This window comes from Anser anser (genome assembly GCF_964211835.1).
Source record: "Anser anser genome assembly, chromosome: 2".
NCBI classification, from domain to species: Eukaryota; Metazoa; Chordata; class Aves; order Anseriformes; family Anatidae; genus Anser; species Anser anser.
In genome coordinates, this window is record NC_139721.1 from 105,887,330 (window position 1) to 105,905,191 (window position 17,862).

The 17,862-nt window shown below is 36.6% G+C and overlaps 2 protein-coding genes across 14 annotated transcripts in view; one reads left to right on the forward strand and one right to left on the reverse strand.

Annotated features, from left to right (window-relative positions):
- The window catches only part of CUL1 (cullin 1), a 49,465-nt gene extending 46,810 nt beyond the window's left edge, over positions 1 to 2,655 (forward strand). For all 4 annotated transcript variants that reach the window (XM_083825658.1, XM_083825655.1, XM_083825656.1 and 1 more), the window contains 3 exons: positions 60 to 165; positions 1,007 to 1,120; positions 2,020 to 2,655. In XM_083825658.1, coding sequence (XP_083681784.1) covers positions 60 to 165; positions 1,007 to 1,120; positions 2,020 to 2,100 — 301 coding nt within the window. In that variant the 3' untranslated portion in view covers positions 2,101 to 2,655. The remainder of the gene's footprint in view (positions 1 to 59; positions 166 to 1,006; positions 1,121 to 2,019) is intronic.
- Positions 2,656 to 5,010: 2,355 nt separating this feature from the next.
- Positions 5,011 to 17,862, reverse strand: part of EZH2 (enhancer of zeste 2 polycomb repressive complex 2 subunit) — a 57,080-nt gene continuing 44,228 nt past the window's right edge. For all 10 annotated transcript variants that reach the window (XM_083825654.1, XM_083825653.1, XM_083825649.1 and 7 more), the window contains 11 exons: positions 17,110 to 17,350; positions 16,539 to 16,708; positions 16,077 to 16,171; positions 10,542 to 10,582; positions 9,321 to 9,446; positions 8,744 to 8,922; positions 7,941 to 8,036; positions 7,267 to 7,348; positions 6,403 to 6,483; positions 6,206 to 6,290; positions 5,011 to 5,437 (listed from right to left, as the gene is read on the reverse strand). In XM_083825654.1, coding sequence (XP_083681780.1) covers positions 5,377 to 5,437; positions 6,206 to 6,290; positions 6,403 to 6,483; positions 7,267 to 7,348; positions 7,941 to 8,036; positions 8,744 to 8,922; positions 9,321 to 9,446; positions 10,542 to 10,582; positions 16,077 to 16,171; positions 16,539 to 16,708; positions 17,110 to 17,350 — 1,257 coding nt within the window. In that variant the 3' untranslated portion in view covers positions 5,011 to 5,376. The remainder of the gene's footprint in view (positions 5,438 to 6,205; positions 6,291 to 6,402; positions 6,484 to 7,266; positions 7,349 to 7,940; positions 8,037 to 8,743; positions 8,923 to 9,320; positions 9,447 to 10,541; positions 10,583 to 16,076; positions 16,172 to 16,538; positions 16,709 to 17,109; positions 17,351 to 17,862) is intronic.

Consider the following 17,862-nt stretch of genomic DNA (forward strand, 5'->3'; position numbering starts at 1 on the left):
TTTTTGTTTTGTTTTGAGAACAGGCTAATTGTTTGAATAACTTCTATTTTTCTTTACAGCAAAAAATTAAGGGTAAACATCAATGTGCCAATGAAGACTGAACAGAAGCAGGAGCAAGAAACTACACACAAAAATATAGAGGAAGATAGGAAACTACTGATTCAGGTGACTATTGCAGAATATTACCACACAGTGCACTTGAAATTCTAACCCTGTAGTCTTTTACTGAAACATACTATGGGATTTTCTTATTTTTTTATTAAAAGACAATGTGTAGTTCCAGTGCAGTGGAATGGAGCTAAAAATGTATTTACAAAGCTCTTGAAGGTGCTTCCAGTGAAAGACATGATAGCATACTGTCCTTCACATAGTTTTAACATGTTGGTGAGTGTTTGGGTTCCATGGAGGCATACACTCACCAGACCTCTATTCTGGGTGAAAATCAGTAATATATAGGCATAATGAACTAGAAGGTGTTTTTCTATCACTTCATTTGGAATCCACTTGAGAAGCAAGGAGGGCAGGGGAAGGAGATAAAATAGAATAGTTAGTTGGAAGGGACCTTTAGAGTCCGACTGCCTGACCTCTTCAGGGCTAACCAGAAGTTAAAGCATATTAATGAGGGTGTTTTCCAAATGCCTCTTGAACAGTGACAGGCATGGGGCATCAATCACCTGCCTGCCACATAAATGTACTACTAAGAGAATGTCACAGTAAGGTTAAATGTTTTTGTAAGGTTAAATTGCTGTTGGTACCATCATCCTTACTGACCTTAAGCAGAGTAGTTCTAAAAATTCATGTGTCAAAAGCACTTTTGATGACTGTATGCTATATAGAATGAGTTATGAAATCTGAGTAGTTGGCACTTGTAGGTACACTTCTCCCCATCTGCTACTGAAGTAGTGATGCTTCTGTGCTAGCAAACATCTGCTGGGGAAGTGAAGTGATTCTATGCAGAAGTCCAGTTGTATGCACTAAAGCACATCTTTCTGACTTTGCTTGGCAGGCTGCTATTGTAAGAATCATGAAAATGAGGAAGGTTCTAAAACACCAGCAACTGCTTGGAGAAGTGCTAACACAGCTATCCTCAAGGTTCAAGCCACGAGTTCCAGTAATTAAGGTATCTGAAAATCATTGCTCTGAACCAGTGTTCTGGGAGCGAGGAAGATAAAATGCATGCTTCTGAATTAAAAAGGGAAACTAAAGATGGGATGAGTAGGGACAGAGCTTCAAAGTTGTAACTAATCAGTAAATATTTTAACCAGAAATAGATTTCTTATATGGTTTCTCTAATGTATAATATTTATATTTTGTATTGTTTGCAATGGTAAAATAGTAGCTTGAGTGCTTTTATTTTTTTCTATTTTTTTTTATGCGCCAGTGCCAGCATACAGCAACCCCTTCTGTAGGCTTACCTCTTGTTCCTGCTCTCACACTTCTCAGAGTACCACTGCTTACAGACCTGCTTACTGTAATAGTTTCCTGATCTCTTCTAGAATAAAAATGTTGGGAAGGGGGCATTATATTTAATTGTTTTCCCGATTGGTTGGTTTAGTGGTGCCACTTTTTGTTTTTACATCCAAAACCCAGAGGGACAAGTGCAGCTTGGAACAGCCAGTGGAGAGCCACCGTATGAACAGGCACCAGTGCTGAAACAGATGCATATAGACAAGTCATTAAACAGGCCACTAGTTACTGCCTTAACAATCTTTAGTAACGTTACAGTAAGCATTCTACATCTTGGTTTAATTCTTTATTTGCTGTCTTACTACCAAGTTGCTGAGCATACTACCATGGAATGACATCAAGTAAGCATAATTCAGTTCAGTGGACTAGTGGAGTGTCTTCAACATGGATGTGGTCAGAAACAGGAGAGTGAATTGCCTTGGTTTGTGCCCTTTGCCTACTCCCATCTTCTAATTGGCATGAAAATCAAAGGCCAAAATTGTTCAAAGCTCGTAGCAACCACGGAGGGTTTCTGTTAAGTGTCCCACCACTTACCTTTGTTTCTCCTCACAGAAATGCATTGACATTCTGATTGAGAAGGAGTACTTGGAACGTGTTGATGGTGAGAAGGACACCTACAGTTACTTGGCTTAACATTTTTATTAGCAAAATTTCTGACTGTGTGACACTCGGCAAATAGGTATGTGATGGAAAGAATGAAAGCAACGGAACTTCATAGCAGCTACCCTGCTGCCATTTGGACCTCCCTTTTTAATAACTGAGACCAGGACTCCCATCAGCCAGTCTCAGACTTACATCAGAACTGCTCAGGATTGATACATTTCAAGTATGTAAATATGGACACCAATGCCATTTAACCTAATTTAAGAACAGAAAGGAATCAAACCCTTCTCCTTTAAGGGTTGCATGCTACTGCATTTAAATCAATACATTGGCTATATGATAAACAGCTGCCATCACAGGCAGCACTTATAAATGTTGGCAGCACTTTGAGAGCGAGTCTGAATGGACCCATGTGTAATCTGCTATGAAAAACCATTTGTATAGTGTGTTTCATTTTTTAATGTGATAAATAAAAAAAATGAAAAGATTTCTGTACAAGTTGCATTTGGTTTTATTGTTTTAAGTTTCATGACTTATCTTTCTAAATGTAAATAAAAGGTATAATGGTTATGAAAGCTATAGAAACTTGTTTTGCTTTTCCTCCTTTCCCATTTGCCAGTGATTTAAAGCATACTTTGTTCTCTGAAGAGATTAATTTTCATCTGTAATCAAACATAAGTATTATTTCTTTTTAAGAGGAAATGCCTGCTTTGAAAAGAGAAGAAAACTGTGATTTCACAAGATAAGCGGAATAGAAAATGTGAAATATGCAGAAATACTTGGTCATCTGAAATTGGGACATATTTTTAATGTATCCCATCACACTCGCCTAAGTATTGCCTTGAATAAGGTTTAGTCTGGCCCTTTCTTTGAATAGAACAGAAAATTGAGTGTGTTCCTAAAGATTAATTCATATTAAATGCAACCTGTGATGGGAATAAAATAGTTGTTCCTATACATACATTGATTGACCAAGCTTCATTCCATTATTTTCATGTTGTATATTCATCATATGCATGTGAAATGAAAACTGGCTTATGTATGTTACAAGCAAAAAGCTACCATTCTCACACAACTCAATCTTGTTAATTATATTTTTTCATTCTTGATGGTGAAAAGGCATTTGCTTCTGTAGCCAAACCCTTTTTTTCCCCTTAGAAATGATCAGTTTATTGTTTATGTGGCATCAAGAAAAGGAAGGCAGGTTTGGTGTAGATAATATTTTTCTCTGGGAATCTAAGTTTTGTGGTTATAACTAGACTTTGACCTACAAAAATGCTTGGTTTAAAAAAAAAAATCCTAACTTGTTTGGAAAAGGGATAGTCTTATGAACTTGAGATTTTTCAAGCTTCCTATTCCTGTACTGAAAGACCTTTAATTGCACTGAAGACTGCCTGCATGATTAAATGCACCTTGCTGCTTGATTTTTGAGTTGCCTTTTGAAGTTCACAAGATTTTTTTCTGCAGGTGGATGTAAGGGTGGTATGGCACTAGAGAAGCATACCAAATGGTCATGTGGGATGCCAGAAATAACCTGCTGTGAGCTGCCTTTCACAGCCTTGTTGGGCAGCCTAACCCATCACTGGTTAAAGCAGTACTGCTTTGTATAGTTTGTATATTATGTTGTGCAGAGCTCTATTTTAAAAAGCCCATCTGCTCTCAGTCTAGCTCTAGGCAATTGAAATGCTTTAGCTAAGCAGGGTGAAAATAAGTTTTGACCTTGCAGAAGTAGAATAGCTGACTGGTCACCCATGTTACAACATGGGGAAGGATGGGGACTGGAAAGCAAAAATGACCAGCAAAAGAGACTTTCTCCCCTCGCAACTCCCCTAAAGGTTTGAATGGTTCAAGCTGTATTTTTCTTATCAGTAAGATGAGGGGTATGAAGTCTTAGTTCTTCTTCCTTGGGTCACTGTGGAACAAGATGGTATTGAGCACCTGATACCAGACTGCAATATTTCAGCTCTGCCTGAAAAGGATCGGTGAGGTAGAACCTCCTCAGGCCAGAATGCAGTTCGTCATTACTGACAGGATTTCTTGAAATCAGTTTTGTAATACTGTTTTCATGTCTGTGCCTTCCTAGCCCAGCTGTTTTGACTATATATCAGAGCATCATGTTCTAGCAGTGACCTGCTGGAAAATAAAAAAAAATGACTGCTCTGTACAAGACTTAAACAGATGACTATCTGCAATCTAAAATTTTGGATGAAACCATATAAGACATTTGTAATAAGAGCTAGACATTTGTACCAATAAGCAAAACAGTTGTTACTTATATCTAAGCCAGTTAAGAGATGCAACCTAAGTGGTCTTGGGCTGGTTGATGCACATGAAATCTGTCCATCATTACTGCTGCATCATTCCGGTTGCAGCTTAAGAGAAGCCACAATTCAGGGTAGCAGTTACTGGAGTTAATAGAACACTGTTCCCTTATCAGATGACACATGGCCTCTTCAGTGTTTTTTCTACACCGAGATCCATGGCACCTGTTTGGAGAGCTGGGTTACTATTAAGCTAGTACGTGTCTAGAAGAAAACTGTAACATTAGGCACCACACCTCAACATTTGTCTTGAAAACACTTTGCTTCAGAAATAATCACAACTATACTTAGTCCCCTCCCCCTTTTAGTGTCCATCTGCTGCTAATGAACTGTTAGGACTTAGTCTCTTGTTAAGACTGATGAGATGGATACAGCAAAAGTAGAGGAAAAATGATTAAGTACAGTTGATAATATGACAAGAGATCAGCTTAGATGGCCTCCAACCATCACATTAGAGAACCTGAATGTAGCTTCACCCTAAGAGTGCATGAAAACTGAGGACTACTACTCTTTTACTTAAGTGCTATAGTTGAAATTCCTACAATTAGCCTGACAGGTCAGAGATGATTGTATGTAAAGAATTTAATGGAAATGTGACCTGAAGTAACAAAAACAGAACTAGGCAAATATGGGCTGCCTTTATTCAGAAATTGAAAGCAAGTTGCCAGTTTGCTTCTTCAACCACCTAGCACAGAATTCCAACTCCATTCCAGTAAAAATGAAGAAGTTCAAGTATCCTTTATTCAAGGTTGAAAAATGTACCACACCATATTATTGCAAAAGGTCATAGGTACAAAACACTTTGCAGCTGGTGAGAAGGCAATAAAAAGTTGTTTTTTAAAATTTGTTACTATAAATTACTGTTACAGTACTTTGCAAATACAGAATTTCAAATTGCATCATTTTATCTTTTAAAAATTGCCCACAGTACTAGAAATTCCTGAAGATAAGGCAGCTGTATGTTTAAAAGAAGAGGTAGCTGGTGTCAAGGGATTTCCATTTCTCTTTCTATGCCCACATATTTAAGGGCATCAGCTTGGCTATATCTGAAATAAAAATAAAAACAAAAATCATTAACACTGAGCATTTCAACTTCACTGTTCTGACCTAACAGCACAGCAGCTCAGCCTGGAATACCCTCAGATTTGCCATAGTTTTCCCACTACTGGGGCCTTTGCTTCCTCTGTGAATTTGCAGATACAGAACAATGCAGAACATTCAAGAAATTGCTTTAAGGAAAGCATAATCCAAAGAGGGGGGAAAAATCCACACTTCTCATCCTGCATCTCACACTGAGAAAGTTCATTTTAGCTAATGGAAGGAAATTAAGTCAACCTTGAGAAATGCAGTTAAATCGTATTGTTTTCACTGGACAGATAAGTTTTCTTCTAGTAATGATTTTAGAGGAAAGTATGAACACGATCTTAGCAAGCACTTCTCAGTAATAAAGCAGAAATATTTCTTGCCCATTTCTGAATGATGGTAGACAACCTGTACTGCTACCTAGGGAACTCTACCCAAAGAAAGTTTAATGCCTGTCTGCCTGAGAACATTATGCAAATCTGTCCCCCTAAGTATCATTTATTTTCTTGATACAAGCTGCTATTGAAGGTTTGCAAGGCTCTTGGCCAGCTGCTTTCCTTAAGTCAGTCTTACTATTGTTATTCAACTTTAAAAAAAAATGCTCCAGGACTGTCTCTCAATTACTGTCCCTTGCAACTTCAGGTCTCAGCAGCTAATTTTGAGCTGGCCAAGAACTGCAGCTAGATAATCCAATGTGTGATAGGAAGAAGTTACAGAAAACATCTACCAACCTGTAGTCAAAGAACAGTTCTTCACCAGTCTGAATGGCTCTTTTAGCAAATATTCCTATTCTGTGATCACCATTAACCATCATAACTGTTAAAAAGAAATATAAACTCATGTTAACACAAATACTGAAAACATATTCTGAACTAGCATCCCACAGCATTTAATATATTGTTACTCTAAAGGTGAATTTAAAACTTACCTTTTGCATAGCAGTTGGGATTTACTGAATGGTTTGCAAATCTAATCTTGTTGCCCTTGCGTGTTGCATCAACCACAAAATCTAGGAAAAAAAGACCACAAGTGATAGATAGGTCACCTACAAACATTTTTTGATGTTTATTTAATACCTAGTGTGCTTAGATTTTAGCAGCTGGAAAGATAACTGCTCAGCTTCCCATGTGGAAGAGCTTGCACATTCTCTTACAGTAGCTTTATTGTCCTGCAACTCAATGTTCCTGTTGCCCAACACTGAGCAGCCCATTTATCTCCTGCCCCAGTAGCAATACCTTAGTTTCTCATTTGAAGCTTCTCTAAACTTACTCCACAAGGACAAGTTCCGTAAATATACTAAGTTAACATTTACAAAGGCAGCTTTTTTCTTCCACGTATTTTCTAGTATTCCATAATTGTCACAGTACAGTCAGTGTTTTTCCTCTTCAAGCATCAGCAGCTGTACATTTGTGTAGCTCCCTCTCCTTTTCCTCCCAAATTACCTTCATAACTTACTGCTAATTTAAGTCATAGTAAAATTATTTCAAACAATAGCTAGCATGACTTTTACTGTTCAGGTTAGTTTACTAGTGCTTCCATGTAATTTTACTCCTTAAAAATCTACTTCTACCCTACACATCTTGCATAGTTGGCTTGTATAATAGGCTTTATTACTACTATCTATTTGAATAGTGTTTACATTAAACACTATCAGCACTAGGAACCAAGAAAATTACTGGGAAAAGATAAGGAAAAGAAAAAATTGCAGCTGCCTGCAAAAGAGCAGGGCTGAAGGTTATTGTGAACATACATTCTATTTATGTTGTAAGGATTGTGACTTGTAAATACTTACCATTATTCAAGTTAAACAGAAAGCTGCACATGTACTTGTCATATACTTTCCCTCTTCTGTCTGCCTCATCCTGAGAAATAATCTGAAAGGAACAGCATTTGTAAAGTAGACCACCTCTCCCCTTTTGTAACCGTAAGAACTTAAGGTTGGAAAAAATAGAGGCCTTATTTATTCTCTGGCACTGAAAATATTCCCAAACAAAATACTCTTTTCAGTATTCTGAAGTTATCAAACAATCATGGTTTGCTCTAAGCATAAAGACGTTCTTTCAGAACAGGAAGAAAGCCAGAATTGCTTCTTATCTCAAAAATCAAGACTGCATATATGATTCAGTTTTATTATTATTTATTACTATGGAATATCAGTTAATGAAAGTGCCTACTGAATTTTAGTACTATATTAAATGATTTTGCACAAAGTTTCAGGTGTGTCTGAATTCAAATTATATCAAAGATAAAAATGACACTTCAGCACTCATTCTCACAAGAACCTATGTCATTATTTTTGTGACGTTTCAACCATTTGACTCCTGGGTTTGGAGTCTCTGACAGCAATAAATACATACTTAATCACATTTGTCTCTCTAAAGAATATCACATCACATTATAGGCAATCTTTTGGTTCCAAGCCAACATGCAACTTTACCAATTAAGTTTATACATAACCTTCTTTACCTCGCCACAGTATTCAGAGATGAATTCATTCTTCTGTACAGGATCCTTTATGAATATTCCCCAGCCTGCCACATCTGAAGGTGCCAACAGCAAGTGCTGTGGGAGCAGGGTGGAGAGAAAAAAAAGCTTAGACAACATACGCACTAAGGACTTCAAACTAGAAAGGTCTGCTGACAGGAGTATAATACTAATTAGTTCACCATTTGACAGCCTAGTTGGTGGGAAGATGCTCCAGAGCAGAAATTAAGTTTTTGTTTTGTTCTTTTTTTAAAAAAAAGAAATCTGAACAGGCTTTCCAGATATATTTGGTAGACTGTGTATAAGTTGTTGCATTAGAATCAACAGAATCAACAACTTAACAGAGAATAGCAGTCTCTATGTTTGAGCCAAGTTTTCTTATCCTGAAGTAGAGACAGGCTTACAAGCTACCACTTTAGAACAGCAGACTGTTTGCAAAATACAAGAGAAATCTGACTGGGAGAAAGAAGAGAGATCTACCACAGTATTATACAGAGAACATTACATACAGAAAACATTAACGGGGTAGTGGTATATGATAAAACGTACAAGGTTAACAGCAGCACATAAGCAAAATAACGTAATTGACAGCTACCTCCCCTTCTGTTTTGTTTTTTTTTTGGCTTTTTATTGTTGTTTGGTTGGTTTTTGTTTGATTTTAGTTGTGTTTTTTTCCTTTTTGATAGCATAAAGACAAAGAAATTCCATATTCTGATATGAAAATATGAAAATGCCTCAAAAAAACAAAAACAAGGCAATAGGCATGTAATTGTATATCTACATACTTTTTTGGATCCTCTCTGAATGCTGCAGTTCTTGCAAGAAACGTTTTTGCTGTCCCAGTGGTCAGCTGCTCCACATGTTAAACAGAGATCAGGATCACATTCACGTACAGCTAAGTAACATGGACACTGCTTAGTGTTGCATTGTGCTTTACAACGACATCCAGGAAACCTGTTTTGGCCTACAAAGGAACATAAGAAAAACAAAAAGGGCAAGTATGAAAAAAGTACCAGGTAAAAAGAGATTATAAAAGAGACAATAGGGATTATAGCATATCAGAACATTAAAAAAACAACCACTGATCTTTTTATAGGACATGTGGAAGTATTAAGAATTCTTGCCTTCTCTGATTTTACTTCAGTCTTCCTCAATTCTAAGCATTAAGACTTTGACTTTGTTCAGTGGCTAACAAGAGGGCAAGATAGAACTGGATATTGTGCTGCTTTTATTTATTTTTGTAGACACTGTTCAACACTATTTGCTCCTCTTGCAAACACTGTCTGCAGTAGGGACAGAGAGCTAGTACAGAGACATTGGGACAGTGAAAAAAATTTATAGATAGCTCATATTTTTACTTACATTCTGAGCTGCACTGACAAAACTTCTCACAGAAGTTTTGAGCAATTACACATGGGCATGAGCTGTCACAAGGCTGACGTGGATGATCACATGGCTGATAGTTGTAAACATGATTTGATGACCCATCTGAATAAAAATAGCAACATTTTGTAATAGTGAAAGGTATAAACAAACAAGATGCAGTTCCCCTCATTCAGTGTAAGTTCCCTTTAAGTCCCTTAACTAAGAAACCCCAAAACCAAACAAGCCCAATACTACAAAGCAGCGTAGTTTTTTTTAAAAAAGATACCAAACCAGAACCATAACATTAGTAAGGTGTTTGACACCATCAGATGCTTATTTCCTTGTGCACTTCATTCCTCCCGTTACTTAGCTACTTAAAGTATTCAAAGTTGGAAGCTTTCTATTGTGGAAAACTGAAAAACAAAACTACAATGGTATAATTCCCTGCGTAAATATGTGGTAGAGTAACCCTGGTATTATTCAAAGTAAATTTGCTTAACCACCCCCAGATCATTTTTACACTAGAGCAACAGTCAATTTTAAAACAGATAACACTGGGCAAAATAATACTTGGTCATTATACCACTGTGCTTTCCAAAGTCAATTTTCCAACACAGACAATGCTAACATCTTACAGGCTAGGAGGGACTACTGGTGGAAAATCTAGCATTACCTGTAGAGCAGCTAGGAGAATTTGGTGCAATATAAATCACATTTGCTGTTAATACTCGTGAGCTTTTGTTGGGTTTGCATATATTTGCAAAAATGCTCAACCAGTAACAAAAAAGGTGAGAGAAACAAACTGATTATTCATTGCTAAAGTCCCAACCATTCTCAACAATTTTTCAGAAAACAATTTCTAAAATAAGCTGTTTTTTAAAGAAACAAATGCTGCTTTTTACTGCAGCTCCTACTTTTGATACTGTTTTATGTATTTTAATGACACCATACTTAAAAAATTGTAAATTAAGCCTCCTACCATTTTCATTAATTCATGGAGTATTTCCAATAAGTTATTTAAACAATGTAGTATATTTTATATCCATACTATGTCTGTAATGAGATTTATTTATTTACTTCCCCTATGATCTCTAGTTCCCCATGGAATGTATATAATGACCTAGCATTAAAAAATACAAACAAATAAACAAGCAAACCATAAAAGCAATAGTAGAGTCTTAAAAGTTCAGGACATAAATTGAATGGAAAGATGCTAACCCTTTTTCAGCTGTATCTTTCTGCAATGAGCAGCCCACAACCTGCAAAAACACAAAAACACAAGAAGGTTGACAGGAACTCTTCCTGCAGTGGGCTGGGAAAGATATCTGCATCTTGCACCCATGCTTGATATGAAATGGGCGAGTTTCTGGTAACATGAACATCCGCTAACTGCACAGACATCAGACGTGGTTGCAGCAGAACCACCTTGTTCTAGTCTCTTGGAGCTGACAAAACTCAACACTCCGCAGGCTAATCCCTCCCTCTCCCCACACCACTGCATTACTCTACTCCCAGAATTGTACACGAGAAGCCCCCACCCAGCCCAGGCTAGAGATGATTTAAATTCAGATGGCCTTGAAGGAACCCTGCAACGAGGTGACTGCTGGAACTGCTTCTAGTGGGCAGAAACAGCAGCAGCAGGTATCAAATTGCAGATATGCAGGGGCACATCTAAATAAGGGAGTGAAAGTCTGTCAGCTGTTTGCATCACAGGACTTGGGCTCAGCACCACACTAGTAGTCTCCTACAGATCACAACCAGGTATTACCCGTCATCTGCCAATCTCCAAATATGTGACAACAGATCACACTGCTAAGCCATTTCCCTTCTATTTCAAACTTTATGTGCATTATATGCCTTCCTCTGACATAGTTATAGTTTTTCTTCAGTGTCCTCTTTCTCTGTTACCTTACCTAAGCAATGCTTTTGCAAGTTTGCTTGGGGGCAGGAGGTTGGGGTGTTTGTGGAATGTGTGTTTGTTGGAATAACACATTTTTGTTTATCACAGCATAGCTTGCTACACTTGCAATTTCTTGCAAGTTACGATTACCCCTTTTCTTTATTTTGTACCCATTTCAGGTTGCAGATTTTGTGGGCAAGTAAAATATTATCACGAATAGCAGAGTCAGACATAATCAAACAAAAATATCTGTCTGTACCGCAGGTACCAAACACACACTTAGAAAATTTCAGCAGCCTTAAAATTAAAAGTAGAAATACATGTGTTTTGTGTTTTTTGTTTTAGTTTTTGTTCAATTCTATGCATTTTTGTTAGCAGCTGAATTTCACTGAATAAGAAATTTTTAAAAAGTTAAATTAGTTGGAGTTAGGATTTTCCAAATTTGATACTTGCTGTTTATTAGTACATTATATAGCAACATCAAAGGAATATAGAACAACTCTCACTCCCCCATGAGATAACTATCAAATATGCTGCTAGCTGCATCTAGCAACTTTACTTTGTGCAAATTTACTTCTTATAACTGGTCTGAAATACTAGTAAACACCTGTACTCAAATTCCTCAGCACAGAATACTTAAGACAGCTGTACTGCCTTTCAGTGAACACAACAGTCCAAAGTCTGTGTTCTGAAAAATTATCCTCTGCTGTACCTACCCAAATAGGATTTTTTTACCCGGTACTTTCTTTTATATAAGCTTTGTCTCAATTTCTGCTTTAATTCAGTTGTTTGCTGCCTCCTCCTGTCGCATGGAATAGTTTTAGGTAAACAAGATTCTCTGTGCTATTGCCCTTTCAAAGCTTTACTGTTTGACTTCCTTGAGCTATCAACAGCTAACTTTCTTCCAAACATTTGTAGAAACCCATATAAGTTAGAAACATCCAGAGGCAAACTTATTCAAGTTAATGCAGTTGAGGAGAGGGCAGTGAACCGAAGACTATCAGAATTACAGAACACTATAATAAATAGATGACATTCCTATTAAGAATGACTCACTCTAGAAGAGAAGAACAGGGAAAAAAAGATGCCAACATATATTTTTGAATTATGAAACACTGACTTTATATAAGAATCCCATTCCCATATAATTGGAAGGAGTATGATTTTGCCTTAAGTTACTCTAATGCATAAGCTACCTTTTTTTTTTCCTGGCTGGTGTTTGGCAAGTATAACTTACATACTACTTTTGAACAACTGTTTCACAGAAGCTTGTCTCAGCTTAAGGTAATGAGGACCTAGCAGCATACCAAACCCTTCAAGGCTTTCTGTGTGGATACACTCCTTAAAAAACTCTCTCATTAGCAATTAGCATGAATATCTATAGATACAGATATTTAAGTTAAGCACTATCCTAATACCTTACAATAAAATGCCACTTGCTGACTAGTTGCCTGCTGGGACTTTTTGGTTTTATGCGAAAGTGGATTGTATTGACATGGCTACCTGAATATGACAAAGATTGCCATTATCAACCAAAAGTTCAGAATACTAACAACTCAAGATGGATAGAAAATTCTGCATGGAAGTCACAATGACAAAGGCATCAGTTTTGTCACACTTGTAACAGAGACTGGTGTCATAGGCTAAGAGACCTCAGCAAAAAAGGATCTCAAGGCATCCTGTGTGACCATGACAATGACAGGCAGCAGCATGGAGCTGCCAACGCTGACCAGTTAGACAGGAGGTTTGATTAGCACAATCAAGTATTGTGTTCATTTTCTTGCAAGTTTCAAAAGCTGCCAGAACTGTAAGTTCCCCTTACTAGTACTACACAGAACTGAAGCCTGAATGAGTACCCTATCAGAGGCATATTGATGCCTTCATCTGCCCTATAATCTGCTATCTAAACCAGAAATATAAGGCAAGATCGGGCCTTGTGCACCAAGAACTGAAGACGACAAAGTTGAGGAAGCACTCGCAACGCAAGGTATCAGAAAAAAATAAATTGGAAACTCAGTGGCAGAATTCTGAACAAGCAGGTGGATTTATACATCTGGTTGCTCACATCTATAGGATAGCCAGCTTAGAAAACAAGCATTTCCAGAAGCATTATGACATCAGCTGTCAAAATGAGTTTTCTTCTTTGCTAACATGTATCTTTACACCATGAACTCTAGGCAGAACTGCATTAGCTACTCAAACATATGTAGTGAGTGAACAGTAGTCTAGGGACAACAGGATGAAAATGAGAAAATATGGGAAAAAAAGAAAATACTTTCAAATACAGTTTAGAAAGTAAGCTCACATCTGAATAGAGGATGGGAAAGGGAAGGGAGAAAAAATAAAATCAAGCAGCAGCATTACATGGCAATCAATAACAGATCCCTAACAATGCAAAGAGTGCTGATTAAAGCAAGTGCAGTTCAGTTCCCCACAATGGGAGAAAGCATATACATAAGAGAATGAACAGTACTGAAGAATTCTTTATTCAGATTTTTCTATTCTCTGCTTCTTATGCAAAGTACTTATTCTGCTAGCAAAGCAGAGTTGTCACAAACTGCCAAGTTAATCTCTGATATATAAGACAAGTCCTAACATTTACCAGCTCTCCAAAAAAAACTACCTAAAAAGTTTTCTCCTGTCACTGATCAGTCTTATTACAGCTATCTAACTAAAGTGACACTGGAAGGAAGGTGAGAGCATCTTTTACTATCCCAAATGGGTGCAGTCATGCCAGCTAGTTGCTCAGTATGCCTACGTGAGTACAAACAAGGCCACATGGGAAATACGCCGTTCAGCTAACAATGGCAGCTCCACTCACAAGACAGAACTGTTATTTTATCATACTATGTGGATATTTAAAAAGAAATTCAACAAAAAGCCTTATAAGAGAATCTGCTATCAAATCAGATAGAAAATGTCACTAAGTCCTCTACCACTGCTTTTCTCTTTGGTAAGTGCTGCTTTTCCTTAAAGGCTGTGTACCACATCTGCACATGTAAAACCTGCAAACCAGCAAGTCCCTTGCAATGGGGAAGTGCAAAGAGAAGAGAAAGAACCATCCTGCCTCTAGGACTGGATTTACTCGATGACTGAGTAAAATCAAACTGGACTCAGCCTAAGAACCAGACGAAGACTTCAGATGGTTTTCCCAATCACTAGGATCATGTGCCATCTTTAGACAGTGCTCAGATTACACTTGTACGTAGATGGACTAAAAGGTTTTCCTTTTTTGAAAGACTGCTGCACATAGAGTGGAGACTGCTTGATTGCCACATTCTCTGAAATCAAGTGAAAAATTTAACTTCTTCCTTCACTTAGGGCTAAAAAATAATTAAAAGGCATTTCAAAACCAAATCACTGGCATACAAGGTTTTTGTTTGTTTGTTTTTTGTTTATCGGCAACTACTAGGAAGAAAGGAACATCAAGAAACCCCACGTACTGGTATATTCTTTCATTTATTTAAAACAAAAAAGTCCTCAAACTCCTCCAAAACAATGTCAATCCATTAACCATACAATCCATTTCAGTTTAAAATTAATTTGAGTACTTTTAGTTGCACTTTCCAAATAAACGTAGTGCCACTATTTTTATAGCAATTTGCATGAACCTGAAAGCAAGCTTCCCAACTGAATATTCCAAACTTACACTGTGGCTAATAACTCCAGATTTAAACAGCCAAGCCCAAAAAATGCCCACAAACTTGAAAGCTATGCCTAAAACATTAAATCAATGTAGGTTTTGCTTAGAACAGACAGAATCTCTTCCAGATGCTCACCAATTTTTTTCCTAGCTTACATCAGCTGTTTCTGTGCTACAAAGCAGAAACATTCTACTCCAACAGTAGTTTTTGAACCAACATTAGGAATTTCATTAACCCTGAAAATAATAAATATACCTAGAATTACTGTGAGAACTGGAAGAATGAACTTGGGGGGAAGATAAGGAAAGTTAAAGGGAAAAATAGGAAATATGGAAAAAAAGTGTACTTATTCCTTGCAGAAAGAAATGTTCTTGCTAATTTTCAGTCATTTATTTATTTATTTATTTCCTATTTTCTTATCCCTGGGAATAAAAATGATCACAACACACAAGTTGTCACATTTTTCAAACTTCAGGATTCTCAGCAAAGATTACATTTCACTGACATTGGACAGTAAGTTTGTAATTTAAACAGGAATTATTTTAGGTGGTCTTTCTAGCTCCAGCAAATAGCTTTATTTTGTACTTAATTGAAGGTTCTTAATTGCAGCCACACTTTAAATAATACTTCATTAACTTGTTTCTTCAGTTGAAGTTTAGTTGGTAATGAAGCTGGGTGCAATAAAGGAATTCCCACTGCCACCCCTCCCAAAAAGGCAATCCTAGTTTCCTGAAACATTTTTCTTACTGATCATCTGAATAGAATTTTGATGAAATATATTTCAACATAAAACCATAGATTTTGATTTGCAAAATAACAATCATTATTGAATACCACAATCATGCTTGCAAATTTATTATTTATTGCTGAAACAAAATTATACTGAAATATTCTGAATGTTTTAACCATCTGTATAGATGAGTATTTCTAAATTAAAACTTGATTATTTGCAACAATAAACCTACCCAGAATCTGACTGTTTAAGAGGTTAAAAAGAAGGGGGGAGGGAAGGGAAGTGGAAGGGTTACGCTTGCCTACACGGTAGTGCTTTTGTCTGAAAACAGCACACTTTCATTTTATTGCTGCAAATTTTGCTTTTGAAAAGAAAAGGAGAGGAGCTGCATGATTTTTCTTTCAAAATAATTTCTGTTCTGATCCCTTGCATCTCCAATTTACTGTTATGCTAAGGTTATTTAGTAACAAATTTACCTGTGTTTCCTTTTCTTCTTTCTGGGAGGAGTATCAACATCTTCAGCAGGGACTGGAGCAATAATACTAGATTCCTTTACTCTAAACTCATACACCTAACAAGAGATACCATAATACATCCACGATAAATCTCTCACTAGTAGAAAGTTGCTCATTTTCTAAGTTAATATGATTTCCTCCAAACAACATCTTACAGATTATATCCAGTCATAGTCTCTTTTCAATATATTTAAAGTTTATTATTTTTCTCCTTAAGAACAGATAGTCTGACTACAACTTCCTGTAAATTTAATTAAAAAAATTTAAAACTAACTTTTATATGTGTCACATATTCTGTATCATAGCATTCTTAGGAAAAACAAGAAAATTAGTTAATTTTCTCTTTCAGTGCTAGTACTTCTGTACTTCAGTTTTTGAAAATAAAATACTATCATCCTTAGAAATAGTTTCCCCCCTCCTTACCTGCCTGCATGTTTTGGTCCCAATCAGTCTAGCAATTGCACAGAAGTTGTCATAGTAAGTGCCAATAAGAACTCTAAACATTGAGGCTTCTGCACCACTCCATTCCACATTCTCTGGAGGCTCAATATTTGGCTTCATCTTTATTGGTGTTTGACACCTAGAATTTGCTTCTGTAATAAATAATTATTGAAAGCATGGATCAATATAAGGTTATGTTTCAAAAATTTTCCACAGCCTTTACAAACATCAAACTATTAACCTATTAAACTGTAGTTAAAATAGCCTGCATTTTGGCTTGTTTCTTTTATTTAAGTACTATAACAAAACAGCAATTTTCACACAGCTCTTGGAAAAGATTAAAATTAGGTAACTGTGGCTACTCAAACTACACATCTAACTTCTATACATAATTGAGACAATCTGTACATTTTTTTTTTTTTTTACAGGTTTCTATTAAACTTATATTCTTTTTTCTCTGATTTCCATACATTTCAAATACATTGTTTCTAAGATTGCATGGCATAATCTGGATTCATGCTCTCAAGCACTGGAAATAATTAAAGAAGCTTACCAGAGGAACTAGATGTTTCATCTTTCTTTTCCTCTTCTTCTTTATCATTGTTTTCTCCTCCAGTTTCAGTTCCGGCTTCCCTGTCACTGTCTGTGTCTTTTGATTCCAATACATTTATTGTTGGTGTGCTGGGTCTGCTGGTGTTGTTTGGAAGTCTTCCCCTTCGGCGGCCACCTGGGCGCTTTGGTGGTGTCTTTATACGCTCAGCAGTCAAGGCAGCTGCAAACTCCTTTGCACCTTCCTAAACACAAAACACTACAATTTTCAGTAAAGAGTTTAAAGGTGTTTTCACCTCTAGCCTGGGGTTGGCAGATAACAGATTCTACTTACATACTCTACAGGCTTGCGTTATTCTACATTGTTCTGTACCTTAATCATGTATACATAAATTCCAGTTAATTTACTCATACCAATTATGCAAATTGTTTTTAATGTCTCTGTGTTCAAGTTTTCTATCATGAACATGAATATTTCTGATGTTACCATGAATAAATCTACATTTACAAAGTATTTATTTCAATTCTACTTTCATTTTGGCTGCTAAGTGAAAAATAATTCAGTAGTAAGTTTCCATCTTCCTAGGTGACAGAAGGAATGAGAATTTCCCACTGAGAATGGCCTTCAGAACAAGAACTTTTCTTGCCTAAACAGTACACATTCTATATTTTTCAAAATACAATCAGTGGCAATTTGCCTTTTAGTGAAAAAGGATACGACAATAGTACGTTTTCAGATTGGAAAACTAGATATGTA